Genomic DNA, 18,270 nt, shown 5'->3' on the forward strand with positions numbered 1-18,270 from the left:
CTGTTCGCCAGGGCACTTTGCCTGATTGCCTGTTGGAAACAGACTTTGCAGTTGTTTTCTTCATTTATTCTCAACGGTTCCCCGGCATATGTATATACTCTGCAGGAATGTCAATAACATTTCCATTTGCCTAATGGTGCAAAGGTGTAGCAGCTGCTCAGGACATGGAGTGGCACTCGTGTCCTTGCTGTGGTTGCCATAGCCCAAAATTAGCATAAGTGTGTTTGTGTGTAAGCCAGATGGCTTTAATCTAGACATGTGTTTGCCACTTAACGTATTTGCGAACTGAAGGACATCCCAAGGACAATAGGTGTTGCCAGTGAATGGATCATTAATAAGCCCTTGTTGATGAAATCTTCATTTCAACCGATTTGTGGTGGGTGTGTAAATAGATGAAAACTTAAGAAATTTATATATTTTGCTAGGTGATTAAAAGTCAAGCGCGTGTTTTAACTATGTAAGCAAGAACTGCTTGGAATTTATACAAATAAAATTTTTGTTAAATATAAAAGACATGAGTTATTTGCTTTTGATTGTGGCGTATTATTTGTATTTAGGCCTATATTATATTTTATTATCAAGCCAAGTGAATCGAACCATTGATTTAGATTGAAATTCTGGCTAGACTATAGACTTATATATTCTGAATAAATCAAAAGGCTTAAGAATATAATTTATGCAAACGCAGCTTGTTAAATTGTGGTATAATCTATTTACTCTTTTGACTGTCAGTTGAATATTTGATGCTGGCGTTGCCAGAGTGTTGAATATTTTAGAAAACAAATGTTTTTCCATCAATTTTATGCACAATTTACTCAGCTTATTCTGGTTGTGGGCTTAAGGGCGTGACGAATGCAATTGCGCAGACTAAGCTCGTTAAGTTTGTTAAACATTAAATCCGCGTACATTCGAGCGTTAGCACACGCCGTCAATTGGCTTGTGGGCGCTGGCCGTTTGATTGCATTTAAATAAATTTCAATTGAGTTGTCGCCTCGCCCCAGCTACTGCTGCCCGCCTGATAACTGGGCCACTTGGCTGCCTAGGCATCTCGTCTCTGGCTGCAATTAAGTTAAGATAAAATGTAGGTCGTTCAGATCTTTGTCCGCTGCCAAATTGAGCGAAAAGCAAACGAACTGGGGGTCACTGCAATTCGAGTGCAGTGCAAATTCCTAAAAAAAAAAGCAGCAGCAGCAGCAGCAGCAAATACATATTTATTATTTAACGCTATCTAATGGCATTTTTAATCAACCCTAATGGCGTGTGGCAGACAACAGCAAGACAAAGAGCTAGGCCAACGACGCGTCGTGGCTGTTGATTTATGTGGCGCTCAGATTTGTGGCACCGTTGCCAAGTTTTTAAATATGTTCTCCAGAGTTAAGCGAGCATTCTTATAACATTTCACATAACTTTGCAGAGCAACTTAGAATTGCAAAGTAAGGAAATGCGAACGTATGCTAAAGGTCTCTAAAATTTCAAGGGCTATAATTTACCAAAAAGATTTTCCAATTCAGTTGAATCTCACTTAATTTTATGGCTACTTAATTTGATTCTTCTTCTTTTGACAGGCCAAGGCCTTGGGCCGCGTACTCTTTGAGCAAGTCTGTAGACAGCTTAACCTGCTGGAGGCGGACTATTTTGGTCTGGAGTATCAGGAAATATCCACACATACCAAATATTGGCTGGATCTAGAGAAGCCGATGAACCGTCAAGTGGGCCTATCTCTCATCGATCCTGTGCTACGATTCTGTATCAAATTCTATACGCCAGATCCGGCACAGCTGGAGGAGGAATATACCAGGTAACTGCTAAAAGTGTATATTCCACGAAAAGTTGTTTACAAAATAAATTTTTTTTTTACTTCTCATAGATACCTGTTCTGTTTGCAAATCAAACGCGATTTGGCCACGGGCAGCCTGCAGTGCAATGACAATACCGCGGCCCTCATGGCCAGCTACATAGTGCAGGCATCGTGTGGCGACTATGTGCCCGAGGATTATCCAGATCACACGTATTTGTCATCCTATCGTTTTGTGCCGCACCAGGATGCGACCATGCAACGGAAGATTATGGAGAATCACAAGAAGCACTTGTAAGCTGTATAATCCATATTATATAAAGATTGTGTTAACACATTTCACATTTGCTTTGTGCAGCGGCCAATCGCCTGCTGAGGCTGACCTAAATTTGCTGGAGACAGCGCGTCGCTGTGAACTTTATGGCATGAAAATGCACCCGGCCAAGGATGTGGAGGGCGTGCCGCTAAACCTAGCCGTAGCGCACATGGGTATTACCGTGTTTCAGAATATAACGCGTATTAATACCTTCTCGTGGGCCAAGATACGCAAGATATCCTTCAAACGCAAACGTTTTCTGGTCAAGCTTCATCCCGAGGGCTACGTAAGTCTAAAAGTTATATAATTAGGCTGCCTTATTAATTATATTTTACACTCTTGCAGGGCTACTATAAGGACACCGTCGAGTTCTTCTTCGAAGGTCGCAATGAGTGCAAAAACTTCTGGAAGAAGTGCGTCGAGAATCATGGTTTCTTTCGGTGTACGACTGTGCAGAGCACGCCCAGGCGCAAAACTCGTGTGCTCTCACGCGGCAGCTCTTTTCGGTATGGGCTAAATGTTCAATTACAGAAGTACTTTTCTCAACTCATCTTAAATTTACAGCTACAGCGGCAAAACGCAAAAACAAATTATTGAATTTGTGCGGGAGAATTACGTAAAGCGCCAGAACTTCCAAAGGTAGGTTAAAGAACATGGATAAGGCAAGGCAATTTAATAACTGATATCAAACTAAGACTTTTAAAGATATTTTTTAGTTTCATAAATACTTTTATTTATTTTCTGTAAAGGCTGTTTATACCATACAAATAACTTTTTATTTTAAACTTTATACTAATATGATATAAACAGCATTTCAGCATTTTAACAATATGGACTGCCAACAAATTAATATCTAATCATATTTCACTTATCAAATAAGTAAACTCGTTTTTAAAGCTTTGCTTACTTTTATCTTTTTGAAAATTACAATTTTTAAGCTTATACCTCCCCCATATGAACCAATACCCCAACTTCAAAACTAAGCCAACTAATTATGAATACAGTTACCAGACCTTTAACCACTTTTTTTTAAACTCATGCGTACACATTATAAATCATCAGCGTGCTCATATTAACTAACACTTGGTTATTTATTGTTAACTGAATATGAATTTTCTACACAACTTTATTTTTCAAAATTAATTTAAAATATCCCACAAGTCCTACTTCAGAAATATCACACAAACAGTTCCCAAAAACTTGGTCAAAATATGACCTCAAGTTGAAGAGAAAAGAGAAGAGGATTAAAAACCCAATTGGTCTTAAGAACAAAGTAAAGCACAAAAATAAAAATATAACAAAAACAAAGAAAAATGTAAAAATAAAGCTTGTAGCAAATTGTACAGAAGTAAACGACAAAAGAATTTAAAACTCGAAAATTTTGATTTGTTTGGTTTAGTTTATACCGTTATTTTCATGTGTATACCAAAGTTATAAAGTACATTTTTTATTTGTATACTAAATTTGGCAATTGGAAACTTTTTTATGAGTACTAATTTTACATGCCATACTTATGTGTTTGAATCCAACAAAAAATCATTCTCAAAACCCTAGCGTTAAACCCAATACCCCAATCATAGACTATACTAAACTACATTCGCATTATCACAATTCTGTTTCATATCGTATATTGCATTTATAATATACCAACTAGCCTAGACGATTGTCCCCATAGATCTGGGAGTTGTGTCTTTGAATTGCTGCTTTTCTTTTTCCACCTCCACTTTGTAAAGACTGTGTTTTGTTTAGACTGTACACAATTCACAGCAAATCACGTTTTTTTGCCACCCATTATGCCCCCTCAATGTGTAGTAACTAGTTGTGTGTGTTCTAACTTACGAACTTACATTTATCTACTTACATAAGTAGTTTAGTCTGTATTATACTCTAACTATAATAAACCACCCAACTACAAACACTACTAAATATATGCTATTCTATACAAGACAATGTGTTAAGATGAAAAAAACTATTGCAATATAAATGCCGTATAAGGCTATATAACTAGTTTATAGTGCTTCATATTACTCTCCACACATTAAGATGATATGCTAGGAGTAACTCATAGCTAATTGATACCTTAAATGTTGTGTGTGTATTTTAAGTTGTATTTTACGATATAATTATTTAATTGCAATTATTATTTAAATTTCTTCTGTACTGTTGTAAATACCTAAAACTGATGCATTTTGCTAAAGAACTAAAATTTTCTGAGCCTTTTTGCTCAAACAAAAACCAACTGTGCTTAATCCAAACTAAAACTTAATCTAAAATTAAAAAAAAAAAATAAATCAAATATTAAAAAAAAAAGCTAAACACAAAATAAAAGTTGCTTTCTAAAAAACAACTGAGCATGTGAAAATAAAATCGTGGTATCCTCTTGTCTTTTCTTTTGCTGCAGGTCTCAGTCGTTCCGGCAAGGGCCACTGAATGCTAGTAGCCGAAGTCAGTCGCATACGTATGTGAATTCCAGCATTTCAGCCAATCCCCTACTCCCAATTGACACTGGTTTGTATTTGTTTTGTTTAATTGTTCGATTATTATATTTCATGATTTATCATTTACCGCTTATCGTTTCATTTTCGTACATGTGTAGTTCAATGAGTGTCGGACACTCTATATATCTGTCTCTCGTTTTGTTAGCTGAATGCGTAGACGAAGGCGATAGATTTCTATTAAACATATTCCTTTTTATATTTATATTATTATATTTTGTAATTTAATTTCACGCTGCAGCGGCATGGGATTATCGCAATCAATGCAGCGACTCGATGACCCCTTCTCTGACGAAGAAGGCAGCGGATACCTTGGATCGCCGACGCGACAATCCTACAGACCACATGCGTTCTCAAGTGAGTGTAAATTTATCTTTAAAGCGTAAGATATTGTAATCCTCAGTGTGCACTTATCCTTATAAAGGTCACAGCAGCCCAGGTGGAGATCTATCAGACGAAGAATTATGCAGCGGAATCGCCAACCTCAACGGAGGAAGCGGCATGCTCGGCGGAACGTCAACACCACTCGGCAGCGGGTATGGACCAAATGAATTCGAACCGCTCGCTTTCGCCACAGGGTCCGCAATCGTGGACTTCACCCAGCCACAGCAGCAGCCAGGCACAGCGCGCTCCCGATCTGGGTCGTGCGCATCAAGGCGATCACAATTTAGGTAAGCGCGCCAAATCAATTGAGATTATTTATAATATAACTTTGTATAGTTTTTAGTTATCGTTATTGCAACTTTTTAGCTAATCTATGATTTAGATTAAGCTCTATATTTATTCATGACTTAAGCCTAATTTAGTTTTAGATCTATTATTTAAATTCATTTCTATTTACAGTGGTGGCTATTAACTATTGTATAAATTTAATGACAATGGTCGAATTGTGACCCCACTACAAATACAATCCGAATAGTGCATATTATTTTCAGTGTTTTCAGCCTTTTTGTTGTGATCATCCCTTGAGTTCGATTCGTTTTCGGTTTGTTTCGGTTGCTCCCTTGTATCCAAGCAGTCCTAATATACGCAAATTCTTTTAATCCCTGCGCGTGTTCAGGTCTGAGCCACTTGTCCCACTTGTACAGCAGCAGCACGCCTCGTCGAGTCTCACTGGGATCCCAAGTGTTTGCCCCTGCCTCGCCGCAGCTCATCAGCATCAACACCAACACCCACAACAACACTATCAACAGCAGCAACACGGCGGGTCATTCGGTGGATCTCAGCAGCTCCATGGAATTGGAGGAGCAGGAGGAGCTGCTGGAGCCTGCGGATACGGAGGAGGAGGGGCCTATGGGGGAGGAGGAGGAATTAGTCGAGGAGGAAGCGGATTCGGACTTGACAGCATCTACCATCAATCGGGAGACTATGGCGGCAGTCTCACCGGCCTCAGCCATGGCCATGGCCAATGCCCGTCGTCAGCCGCTTCACTCACAGGAGTCCCAATCTCAAACTGTCACCCCAGTCCATTATAGCAGTACCAGTTATTCGATGTCTAAACAGTGCATGCTTAACAATGCCAATGCCAACTCTACTGAAACGGAAACCGATAACATCATCTACACTGATATTAACGATATGGGCCATTATAAATACCCAGACTTTCATAGCGCACAAATGGAACACAAAATATCCAACAGCGAGCATCTCAATTTGAATGATCGCAATGATATTTATGCCACCGTCAATCGCAAAGCGAAGTCCAAGACACGTGAGAAGCATTTCAGCGATGAGTTTATCGATCAGTCCATATTACAGTACACGCGGGCTAAGCAGCTGGGCATACAGCCTGTGGCCATGCCTATGCTACAGCAACCAAGCACATCAGCTTATGCTGCTGCCCAAGAACGAAATTATAACAGCTTGAACTATCAATATCACAACGATCTTAACCATCCCTCAGAATCGTCTTCGTCATCCTACTTTGGCACAGGCTTTGGTACAAAGCGAAATGGTCAAAACGAACGAGCAAAGTTAGCACAATCCGAGAATTATCTGACACCCTCTATAGATTCTCAAAACTCCAGGCACACTCATTCTTTGCCGCGAAACTCCGAGCTATCTGGGGTAGACTCTGTGGATTCATACGATAGCCATTATATAACACATCATCCACAACGAAGTTCAGAGCAAAAACCAGAGTATCAAATGGCTACGGGTAGTAATCTTTACTCCACTGCACAATTCGTTAAGCCCGAACAGGCAGCTGTTCATTATATGGATGATGAGGAAGATCAGGATGATGACCCGGAAGGGGAGAACATTTATGATCAAGTGGAGCGTGAATCCTGGCTGAAGAGTAGCTCCTGCAAAGATCTCTTTGAGCGCTATAGCAACACTTACTATTCACGCGAGCAACCAAAACCCATGACTGCTTTCGATAAAGAATTTCTCTCCTCGAATCGCATTGATTCGCCCGTGACTCGTTATGATGACTCTAGGCACTCGTTGTACATCACTAAGAACCACTCCATAGATGCGCATCAGGACTTTTCACCTCTGCCTCAGAGCAAGGTGTATTCCTCCAGTTATCCAGGCAGCACTTACAACACTCAAGAACACAAACGCAACTATGGACATCATTTGGACTATACAGGTTCACAGGATGATATATCACAGGATAGCTATGAACTTTTAGAGAAATATGACATTGATTTCTTTAGTGGCCGTCGTCGATCCGAGGATCACATGCGCTCCTGTTCACTGGACTCCGGTAACTACATACCTAGTGATGACGAATCTGTTTCCGAACAGCCCAAATATCGTTCGGCTATTGATGTTAAGTCCAAGTCGGCTGCTGATATAATGAATGAAATTTGGGATGCTGAAGATCCACGTTATTTACCGCGCGAAAAGCTCTCGGTTAAGTCAGACGGGAATTTCTATAAGAAAATTCAGGAGGCCCTTACGCGCACTTCTAGTCAGGAGAGTCAAAGCGAGATGTTTGAAACCAAAATCTCTCGCAGCTCTGACTCGAGCAAAAAATCACGTGACAGTCTCTATCATACAGATAGCAAAAAGTCACGAGAGACCACTAAAAGCAAGACATCGGTGGCTTCTAGTCAAGATTCTAAGGAGTCTCTGGTGGGTGATTGCTTTGGACGTAATTACGAAATGCCCACAACCACTTGCAAGAAAGTCAAACAGTTTAATAAAAAGGAGCTCTACGAAAAGTTTGCACAGTCAAGTCAGGAGTCGAAGAGTGATTATTACGATGCTGTTGAGCCTGCTGCAGAGATAGAAAGCTTGTATATCCGGCCAAAGGTTAAGAGCCACGACTGTTTGCTCTCCGACACGCATAGCTCCACGGCCAATAGCTCATTCTACGACAGCCGTGATACATATTCCACATTCCCAAGCAATAAGAATCATAAGACATCGAAGGTTCACTCGATTAGTTTGCAAAATGTTGAAATTGAACGCAATGCCAAATCTTTTGGAAACAAATCTCCAGAGTCTGTGTCCACTCCTGCCTCTGGTATGCGCTGCCAGGAGAAGGATATACAAACTACCGATTCGATTGATCAAACGGCACCCATGAAAAAAAGCAACTCCCAGTCGTGCAAAATTTCTGCATTCCGTCGACGATCTGATAGCGAGAACATCTTTAGTTTTGATCAGGATCGTATAGAATGCATCCAAAAATACAGTAAGCACTGGGAAGGGCAGCCTAAGGATGAAAAGTCCAAGCAGAGTCCGGAATATCCATTGACGCCCGAGCTCATCTCGGAGTTCGAGAAACAACAGGCACGAGTTGCACATCAAAAAATCACACGTAAGGAGGAACTCATGGCCAAGACTCACTTTGAGGAATATAATCCGATAATGGTCCCACTAAACTATGCCCATGCTACAGTGGAGCGCACCAAAAGTGATCCCAACTCCTTGGCTAATCGAGCTCGTTTGGGTAGTAATTCACGTCGTCATGTACTTATGCACCAAAAATCGATTGACTTAACACCAGCTGATTCTAGTGATGAGGATTATATCTATAAGCAAATACCCAGCGCTCCACCTTTGTGTAAAGCGCATGGAAACTTTGAGATACCCAAATGTTATGATGGTCCATCAGTTCCGCAAGTAGATATACCCAAGGCAGGCTTTGAGCTGCCCAAGAGCTTCTTCCGCGAATACGAGCGACGATTTACTAAGGTTCTTAAAGAAGATATACCCTATGTTCTGCATAAGCGGCATATTATGAACGGCACTGCACCTTCGCCAAATGATAAAAAACATAACAAGCCCAAATCGCCAAAGTCACCAAAATCTCCAAAGTCACCCAAGTCTCCAAAGTCGCCGAAGTCACCCAAAGCGAGTGCTATTCCGACATCCGGTCCTGCTGACTTTCTTCCAGATATTCTGGATAGTCTATTGCCTGCTGAGACAAAAGAATTTCTATTTACGCAAAATATAGATTTATCGAAAGTGGACCCTATAACACTGGAAATTGACAAGACCATACCAATCATACAGCTGTCTTCACCCAAGCGGGACATAACCAAGCAAATGGATGCCTCGACATTGGAAAAGCTAAATAAGAAACTGAGTCAAATCGAAAGCGATTCGGCGACCAGTTCTAGAACGGAAAGCATGCAACAACAAAAGCTTGAACAGAAACAAATGGAACTTATTCAAAGTCTGCGCAAAGAACTACAGGCGAATGCGCGCAAGGCCAACAAGCCGAGGGTAATACCCAAAACAAAGCCATCGGGCAAGTCCAAGAAAGGCAAAACAAGAATTACATCCTTCTCATCGGATGATGAAAGTTTGGACTCGGACGATGTCTTTGGTTCGGCTGAAGCCATACCGGATCGCCTGGAGTTCTCGCCACCGCAGTCACGTAAAGAAATTGAACCTATTTTGCGAATAGAGCAAAGCCGACTTATCTCTGCCGCCTGGGGTAGAGGTCAGACCATGAGCTCTACCGAAATTGAGGGCTCTCCACCACAGTGTCGTCGTCTGGCCGATCTGGAAAGTCGGTATCATACACAAAAGCTTGATCCACAGTATGCCAATGCTTCGGAGCTTCGTCGTATATCGGAACGCTCCATATCGATACCATCATCGGAGGATGAGCCACATTTACCAATGCGACGTATGGATGAGTGCACCAACGATTATCAGCGTAATGAGAATATACCGTCACCAATCTTTGAGCATGCGGAATTCTTTCGCAGCAATGATGACATCTATGAAACGTGCCATGAGGAGAAGATAAGTGGTTCAGATATTGACTATACTTTGAAAAAACAAACTGCAAAATCAAAGGTCAAATTAATTGAAGAAATAATTGATTCATCCATAGTCATGCGGTCCAAGGGACATGCGCCTATACTGTTCGCTCATGCTCGACTTAATTTATCCGAGGGCTCGGTTTCGTTACAACGTCAGCATGCCACACAGCAGTCTCCGACCACTGAGCGTCGTACCAAAAGTCTGGACACTCCAGTCATTTCATTGCATCGACTTCCACCCATGAACGCGTTTTCATCCAAAGACGATACCGTGGGTTTCGAAGAGGAAGGTGAGATTTTAGAGGAAAAATCGTTGGAGCGTGTCAATCAAACAGCACAACAGGATGATGATACAGCGGATAGCATTCATTCCTGCGCAGGTTCTATACCTACTCAAAGCAGCTATAAGGCCAATAGAAAGGATTCAGTACTCAGTGCTGTGACGATTGATAGTGAAGAGGCGCAGCTTCTGAATCAGCTGAAATACATAGAAAAGATTGCCTTGCAAGGCGTCAAGATCAAAGATAAACGCAAGTCCAAAATGAAGCTAAAAAGTGGCGATCATTTGATACTAAATATACCCAAGTATAGATTTACCGATTGGTCACCGTATAGCTCAGCCAACAGCTCGCGAAAGACCTCGCCGGGTGTATCTAGGGCCAGCAGCATCGAGAGCACTGGCAAAGGCAAGCTAAAAACTTCAGAACCGTACAAGGGCAAACCCATGTCACGCAGTCGGCCAGAGTCGCGGCGCACTAGTGCGGATGATATAAAAGCCGGAAAAGATGGTCGAGGTAGCAAAAAGTCCAGTCCCAAAGAGCGTCCACGCTCCATTGAAATGCGTCGTTTAAGCAAGGACAAGAGCAAGTCACAAGAAGAAACAGAGGCAGACATAGCCAAACGCAAGGAGAGACAACAAAAACTGTACGAATCTGCAATGAAGCAGACTATAACCATGCTAAGTCCTGTAAAAGATGCTCTGCCCGCTTTTCCAGCTCCAGAGGATAAGATACTGGTGAAAACTGATGGCGACAAGATAATCATTGAAACGGAATTCAAGTCTAAAGCGGAGGATCATGTCCTAATTGCCAAAGCACCACGCAAGTTGGACACATCACTAGTCAAGTTCAGCCGCAGCTTTGATGAGGGGCGCAGTCCGGACAAACTGGATAAAGCCAATCGCAGTTTTGAGGATCGTAATAAATCTTTTGAGGATTCAGAGAAATCAGACGTGCCCGAAGACATGCTGATTAAATCACCGAAGAAAATAGCAAAAGCACAAGAAATTAAACAGAAAATCGAAGGCAGTGTTGTACATAAAAAGTTTGACGGCAAATCGAGTAGCTTAGAGAAACCAGCAGAGCATCACTACCTAGCCACTGATGTAAAAGCTCGCAGCTTAGATGACAAGAAACAGGCAGCGTCAGAGCCAAAAAAAGTTGAGGATAAACCTACGGCCTCTATACGAAGTGCCATAGGTGATCGCCGTATGTTCGCACATCAGTATAATGTTCATGAAGATATCGATATGCAGGCTGTTATTTCTGAACGTCGTTCACTAGAGATTCTCAAGCGTTCGCTGCCCTCAGAAGACACACGTGATAGTGATTATACACACAGTCGCAAGGCTTCCACAGCTGATAGTTTGGATTCATTTATTTCGGTGGATGAAAGCCACTCGCCAGTACCACCGCCAGAGGTCTACCCACATCGAGTACCCACCATTGAATGCGAGGAGCCCTCCATTGAAGAGGATGAAAACTCATCAGAGCGTCGCCATCTAAAAGTGGATCGCCAAGATGTGAACCGTTTGAGCTTAGATCGCAGTCGCAGCGATGAGACAGGTTCATGGATAACCGTAGAGTGCGATGAGTTTATTGGTTCAGATACCTCTGACAATGAGCAGCGTACCTTAGAAGCAGATCGGAACGCCTTAGAGACTCAAGCTACATTGGAGGATGCCATACCGTTAGAGTACTCCAATTGTGCAACTCCAACATCTGATTTAAATATACTAGTTACTCCACCCAATGCAAGTCCAATGATTGAAAAGTCAGTACTAGAAACTTTTGAGAAGTATACGTCCGAAGGTAAGAAAAAATACAGCCTGGAGAAACAAAGCGATAAATCGAAAAGCTCAGATTCTTGGACAAGTGGTGAAAAGGACAGCAGCCCACAGCGTCAGCAGGACTGGAGCTTATCCGTGAAGGAGAAGAGTTCCGTCGAGGAGGAGTCCAGTGTTAGTTGCTCCATAGCACGTCCTCTGGGAATATCACAAGATTTTGGCAATGAAGAAGCTAAGAAATGTCTGGAACTGAAACAGCGCATGCTCAAACTAGATGTGGCGGCCAATGAAACTGAAATCACGCCCACCGAGTCGAACGAGCAGACACCAACGAATGAGCCAAAGATAATCATAAAAAAGCCCACAACGCCCACACTTGAAAAACAAAGTCCCATTGATTTGGGCAACAGCACCGAATCTTACCTTGATCCCATAGAGGAACGAATTGCCAAAATACTTCAAAGAACTGAGGACAGTGAATCCAGCTCTGGTGGTTCCCGCAAACCGCCCCGAATAGAAAAGCCAGCGCGTGCTAATGCGGGCAAAAAACTGTCGGTAACCAAAGCTGAACTTGCAAAATCTGGCAGCGATCGTAGCTCACAAGAATCGAAGTCCAGCTTTGATTCAAAAGGTTCATTGAGCGTCGAATCCCGTGGCTCCTTCGAAACAGAGAGCAGCTCTGGATCGCTAGGTGCAGCACAGCGCCGTGGAGAGCTGGCACAGAAAGAGCAGCAAAGCACTTGGAAAGCATTTCCCATCGAAAGTTCCAACAGCTCCAGCACTGATGATCCCTGGCATCACGTAGAAACCGACGGTGGCTATGAGCGTTACGATGCACAGAATCCATTGCGCGACTCCTCAGATAGCGATGTCAAGGAAGTGTCACCGGATGAGCAAAAAGAAAGTGACACCAGCTATCAAGATGATCTTAATGATTTTCCCACAACCTTTGGCTATCCTGCAATGACTAGTACTTTGGGTGGCATCGGTGTCAATCCCACAGATATTATAGGTTATAGTACAGGGTTTACGCTAGGCCGCACGCTCTCACGTATTTCAGAGCGCAGCACAGCCTCTGAAAAGTCTAGCATAGAAGATGATGTCAGCAAGGCTTCCACGCATTCGGTCAGTATTCGCGATGAATCAGTTGGATCCACAGATCATCAGCCTAGTCTGAGCTCTGATTCGCGTAGCAATACTAATTTAGCCTACATATCGGATGCAGATCGTCGCACCTCAGCTGAAATGCCGGAAATTCCTTGCGATTCGGCCACAGCGGATCGGCTTAGCAGTATTGGAAGCTTCAATGAACCAAAGTCACCAACATTAGTGACAGGTCGCTTTTCGGTAACACACGTAGATGAACAGCAACCGGACGATCTGGAGCGGCACACTCTTATGTGCCTCTCGAATGCAGGCAGTCAAGATTCGGAGGATTGGCCTCTGCCGGAAATACCCTTTGATCATGTGCCGGTCAAGCCGGCCGAGAGTATGTATGCAATGCCAGATTTGGACAAGCCGGTGCCCAAGTCTTTCTGCTGGAAGGCCAGCATGGCATTCCAACAATCACAAGATTCGGTGGACTGGCCATCGCCGCCCTCCAGTACCATCGATGCGCCTATTGTGGTAGAGAGCATCGAAACGTACTATGCCAGCGAGGTGCAGAATGCCGACAAAGTTGTCTTAGACGAGGAAGCGAACGCTGCTGGTCCTCCCGATGTGGCCAAAGTGTTGCCTTACGAAGACACAGCTTATCTTATGTCCGCTGCTTTCGAAGACAAAGATTTCGGCAGCGAGGATCTACAATTGGATACAGTTAGCTGCTTGAGCACTACGCTAAGTGCTGCTTCCTGCCTGTCCTCATCGTTTAATGTCAGCTGCAGCACATCCTCCACGCAGCCCACGGCAAGAGCAACTGCTGGACTAAGAAAAGGATCCAGTCCGGAAGTAATTGTAGCGCAACCAACACGATCGCCAGCACCGCGTAGCCCACTTTCCGAGGATGAGCTGTTTTCCAATGATGACGTATTTATGCCTGGCACCATTAAGGTGCAGATATCGCCAGATGCTCAGCTGCGCAAGCTCTCACGTGGCTCCAACAATTCGGACACATCTATAGATGATATTTTATCGGGAAGCACCTATCTGGATGATCAGACAACGGTACGTCGCAACTATGAGGCACGTTTGAGCAGCGGCGGTGGCAGCTGCAAGAAGTGCAGCCATTCCAGTCACTCCGAGGAGGAGACTAGCTCCATTGGCACCGATCTTGATGGCACTGTGCGCATGGGCTTGCAGCAGAAGAAATGCACACATAGCTCCCATTCCGAGGACACTTCAATTGGTCTTAGTATTTCCGAGTGGTCTACAGGCACCAATACAGTGCGACAGTACGCAAACCTCTCCGGATCTGACAGTCTCTCAGCCGTCTCGACACATTCGTGTGCCAAGAGTGAAAAATCGAATCAGACCAAGTCTAGCATGAGCTCCATCAACAAATCTGCCGAGAGCCTAAATGAGCAAAGCGGAAGCTATTCACATAAGTTTAGTGGAGATAACGGGTCCTCGGATGGATTGCGCTATGACATGTTGTCGAACTCGGAAACTGATAAGCTTAGCGAGCCCACCTCGGCCACGCGCAGCGACGATACGACTCTAACGCTAACTGAAATGGCACAAACCATCAGCGAGTGGTCCACGTCGAGCAGTCGCACACTAGTGGGCGTGGTACCCGGGGAGTATATGCCCTTAAAGCAGCCAAGAATGGGCAGTAAGCCCAGTTTAAGTTCACCCAGTGAGGAGAAGCGTAGCTCGCTGCCGCAGATACACAGACGCAGCGGCAGCAATGGCAATCAGGCGCGTAGCTCTCAAGATCAAGCCGAACAGCAGCCCATGGGTTCAGCGGGCCCTGAAACAAGTGCCGCAGCACGAAAGCGACGCTCGCTGGAAATGATGTCCAAGCTGTATCAGAGTCAGGAGATATGCTCCGAGTCGGAGTCACCATTTGTGGAGCGTTTGTATGCGCACAGCGAGAAATTGACGGAGCGCTATCAGAGCCAGGAGTTTGTGCCGCTACACACATCGGCTCCTACAAATACTACGCAAATTCAAACCCAACAATCACAAGCACAGCAGACTCGCCAAAAGCCACGCGCACCACAGCCGCCCACAAAGCCCAAGCCAGCAGTAACTCGACCCATAATGCAGGCACTGCTCAACAAGATGAAACAACCAGGCCTGGCGGAGCAGGCAGCGGCTGCTGCTGAAGCAGAGGAGGCAGCAACAGCGGCAGCGGTGGTGACTGCTAAAACTAAGCCAACGCCCGCCCCCAAACCGGCACCGCCGCCGGTACCTACTGTGCCGCCCATAGTAACGCCTAACGACTTGCCTGGTCATGTGGGGGCTCCTCCGCCCAAGCCACTGGCCAAGCATCATAGCTACGATGACAAGACGCTCTCCAAGACGCAGATACGAGAGTTTAAAACCACGTCGAAGCAATTGCGGCAATCGAGCTCTTTCCACGAGCACATGCTGAGCAAATCACAGCAATCCTCACAAGATTTGCCTATGCGTATTGACGAAGAGCGCGATGCGCACTCCACCTCCTCGGCAACCAATACGACAACCACAACGAACACATTGAACAGCGAAAGCACGGCGCCAAACTCTCCACAGATGCCGCAACGTGCCGATAAATTAGTCCGTTGCTCGCCCTACTATTCCAGCAGCCTGAGCTCTGAGTCGCCACCAAACCAGTTGATCCAGAAGCCGCCTCGTAAGAGCTCGGCCGGTCAGCTAGCAGCAGTTGCTGCCGCCACAGCTGCGAATGTGATGAAAAGTCCGCCCAGCGGCAACGACACAGACAGCTCTCTGGATGTGCGTGGACAGGATGCCAAACAGCAGCTGCGAAGTCGTGGCTATCGCAAGAAACGCCAGCTGCCCGTGAAACGCATGCGAGCCAACTTGAACGCAGCCGCGCTGCTGGAGCAGGCGGAGAGCAGCGAATGCTCTGAGGGCTATTTGCCCGAAATGGACTCGGGCAGCTCAGAATATTCGTATCAGCGTGACGACCAGTACATGGAATTCGATGAGGAACAGGAGCACGAGCAAACAGATGATTATGAGGACTATCCGCAATATAGTGGCACCGCTGGCAAATTTGAGAGCTTGGACATGAGCGATAATGTGGATGAGATGGGATTTCCACGCTATGATCGCTTGGGTCACATAACCAAGCCTATGTATCAGCCGATGGTCGAGAGACCGGCGCCTGCCAATCATCCAATGCCACCGGCCAGTGGACAGCCCGTCAAGCCGGCACGCACCAAGAAGCGACAGCTCAAACGCGAAGATTCCCAAGCCCCTAGTTGCTCGAATGCTAGCCAACAGCAGCCGTATCATGGACGCAACTACTGTAATCCCGAAGAGAGCGAGTATGAATCTCGTGAGGATATGGCGAACTCCAGTGAAGATAGCGGCGCCGGACCTAGTGCCATGGGCACTATAAGGCGTGGCCGCGTTCCGCCCCAGGTCGAGCTACAACGACAACAGTTGCCCTATCCAGACTTTCTCTCGGACTATGAAACAGAGCCTATAGAATACGAGCGATATGCGTGTGGCCTGGATATACGGGTTGATCCGCCGCCCAAGTTTCACGACTCGGATGACCTGAGTGATCATTAAGAGGATGTAGGAGAAGATGAAGCAGCAGCATTTTCCATTTCTTCAGTTGCCTTGGAAATTTTTAGAACAAATCTATAACAATTTTTACACATGATCCAAGTATAACCAACTTATTTATAATTGAGACTGATTTACGACAAAAAAAAGAACTAAGAGTACTACAAGAATACCAAAACAACATCGTACAATCCAAGAAAAAAGTTTAATGCTGCTAAAGAAAATCCAACAAAGCAAAATAAGACATTCTATTCATGATCATAATCTAGAAACGTTCGAAAAAAATCAAACTAATTAAAAAATTTTAATCAAATTATACAACCATATATTACCTTAACAAAAATATATAGAGAAAATACAAAATCTATCAAAGTTGGTCAATGGTCAGTGAAACATAAGGTTAACGTAGCTGGAATACATAACGTATATAGAGAAATATATATATCGAATGTTATAGAACAGCAGTTCCAAGAAGCTAGTCAGAGTTGAGTAAATTTTAATGCACTGTTTAATCATCGAATAACGAAAAATAAGATACCTACATCAAGTATTTAATTGTTATTTAGCTAAAACAATGAAATTAAGGAGGAATACGATCAACGTGTTTTATTATTAAAGTTGAACAGAAAGATTATTAAATATTTATTGAAAAAAAAGTATTTGAATTACGATCAGTACTTAATCAGTATTATTGTATTTACCTATGCTATAAGTTCCAGTTAATGTGTCAAAGCTTCAATTTACATACTATATCTCTAATTATAAGTACATTTAACTGAGTTTTCAGCAAAAAATAGGTTTATATGTTTAATCTTAATGTGAAAACAAAAATTATGATATAGTAAGTTATTATACCTCAGCCAGCATCCGATCTCTTTGGTATTTACGTAATGCAAAAGCATTTATTTCATTCGATAAATGAAGAATTCTTTTTTATTCAGCTTATATAAATCTATAGATATATGTAAACATATTATATATGTGTATAAATGTTTAATATACATATATTTTGTGGAATATAAATGTTTTTAATTTGATGAGAGTTTTAATAAGCAATCGTTCAAATCAATAAATCAATTACTATGATTCAATATTCTTCACAAAGAACAAGTTGTATTAGCTTTAGTTATAGTAAATAAATGTGCCAAAAAAGAACCCTATACAAATACTACAAACCCTAATATTAGATGCTAAAATGGAGCGTATTATATATAAAATCAAAAGACAAAGGAACTAAGCGAAACCCAGTTAAGTTTAAAAAATCAGACATACAACTGAGCCAAAAGGTGTAGCAAAGAAACGGTATTAAATTTTTAGAAAAATTAAGAAATATTATTAGGATATGTTATGGGTATTCCCAAGGTACAATAATTTCACATATTTATCGGATCAAAAGTATTTAAATCAAAAGGTTAACCATTTCTATTGGCATTCAATTGTGTTTAGGCTTAGTCATGAATCTTTTGAAATCTATATGAATCAAATTGTTTGTTGTATCTATGTGCTAATCAGATGTTAAGAATACATATTGAATCTAGTTTGTACCTGTTTTTAGTTAGTTTAGGTAAATGATTTTTTATTGGATCATATAGTTTTTTGTAAAATGTTTTTACATCCAGTTTTTGTTAGCCAAAGAAGACTTGTGTCAAACTTCCAAATTCAGAAAAGACTTGTTAATAATTTAT

The 18,270-nt window shown here is 43.0% G+C and overlaps 1 protein-coding gene across 3 annotated transcripts in view; it reads left to right on the forward strand.

The window, feature by feature from the left end:
- LOC6574424 (FERM, ARHGEF and pleckstrin domain-containing protein 1) overlaps positions 1-18,270 on the forward strand; it is a 37,455-nt gene that overhangs the window by 15,475 nt on the left and 3,710 nt on the right. For 2 of the 3 annotated variants that reach the window (XM_015167443.3, XM_002000435.4), the window contains exons 3-11: positions 1,566-1,798; positions 1,868-2,089; positions 2,154-2,397; positions 2,457-2,617; positions 2,676-2,750; positions 4,513-4,619; positions 4,848-4,963; positions 5,031-5,277; positions 5,667-17,685. In XM_015167443.3, the coding sequence (XP_015022929.1) occupies positions 1,566-1,798; positions 1,868-2,089; positions 2,154-2,397; positions 2,457-2,617; positions 2,676-2,750; positions 4,513-4,619; positions 4,848-4,963; positions 5,031-5,277; positions 5,667-16,588 (12,327 nt within the window). In that variant the 3' untranslated portion in view covers positions 16,589-17,685. Of the gene's footprint in view, positions 1-1,565; positions 1,799-1,867; positions 2,090-2,153; positions 2,398-2,456; positions 2,618-2,675; positions 2,751-4,512; positions 4,620-4,847; positions 4,964-5,030; positions 5,278-5,666; positions 17,686-18,270 lie in introns of those variants that run through there. The other variant, XM_032733711.2, reaches the window with a different exon arrangement.

This window comes from Drosophila mojavensis, unplaced genomic scaffold (genome assembly GCF_018153725.1).
Source record: "Drosophila mojavensis isolate 15081-1352.22 unplaced genomic scaffold, ASM1815372v1 contig_277, whole genome shotgun sequence".
NCBI classification, from domain to species: domain Eukaryota; kingdom Metazoa; phylum Arthropoda; class Insecta; order Diptera; family Drosophilidae; genus Drosophila; species Drosophila mojavensis.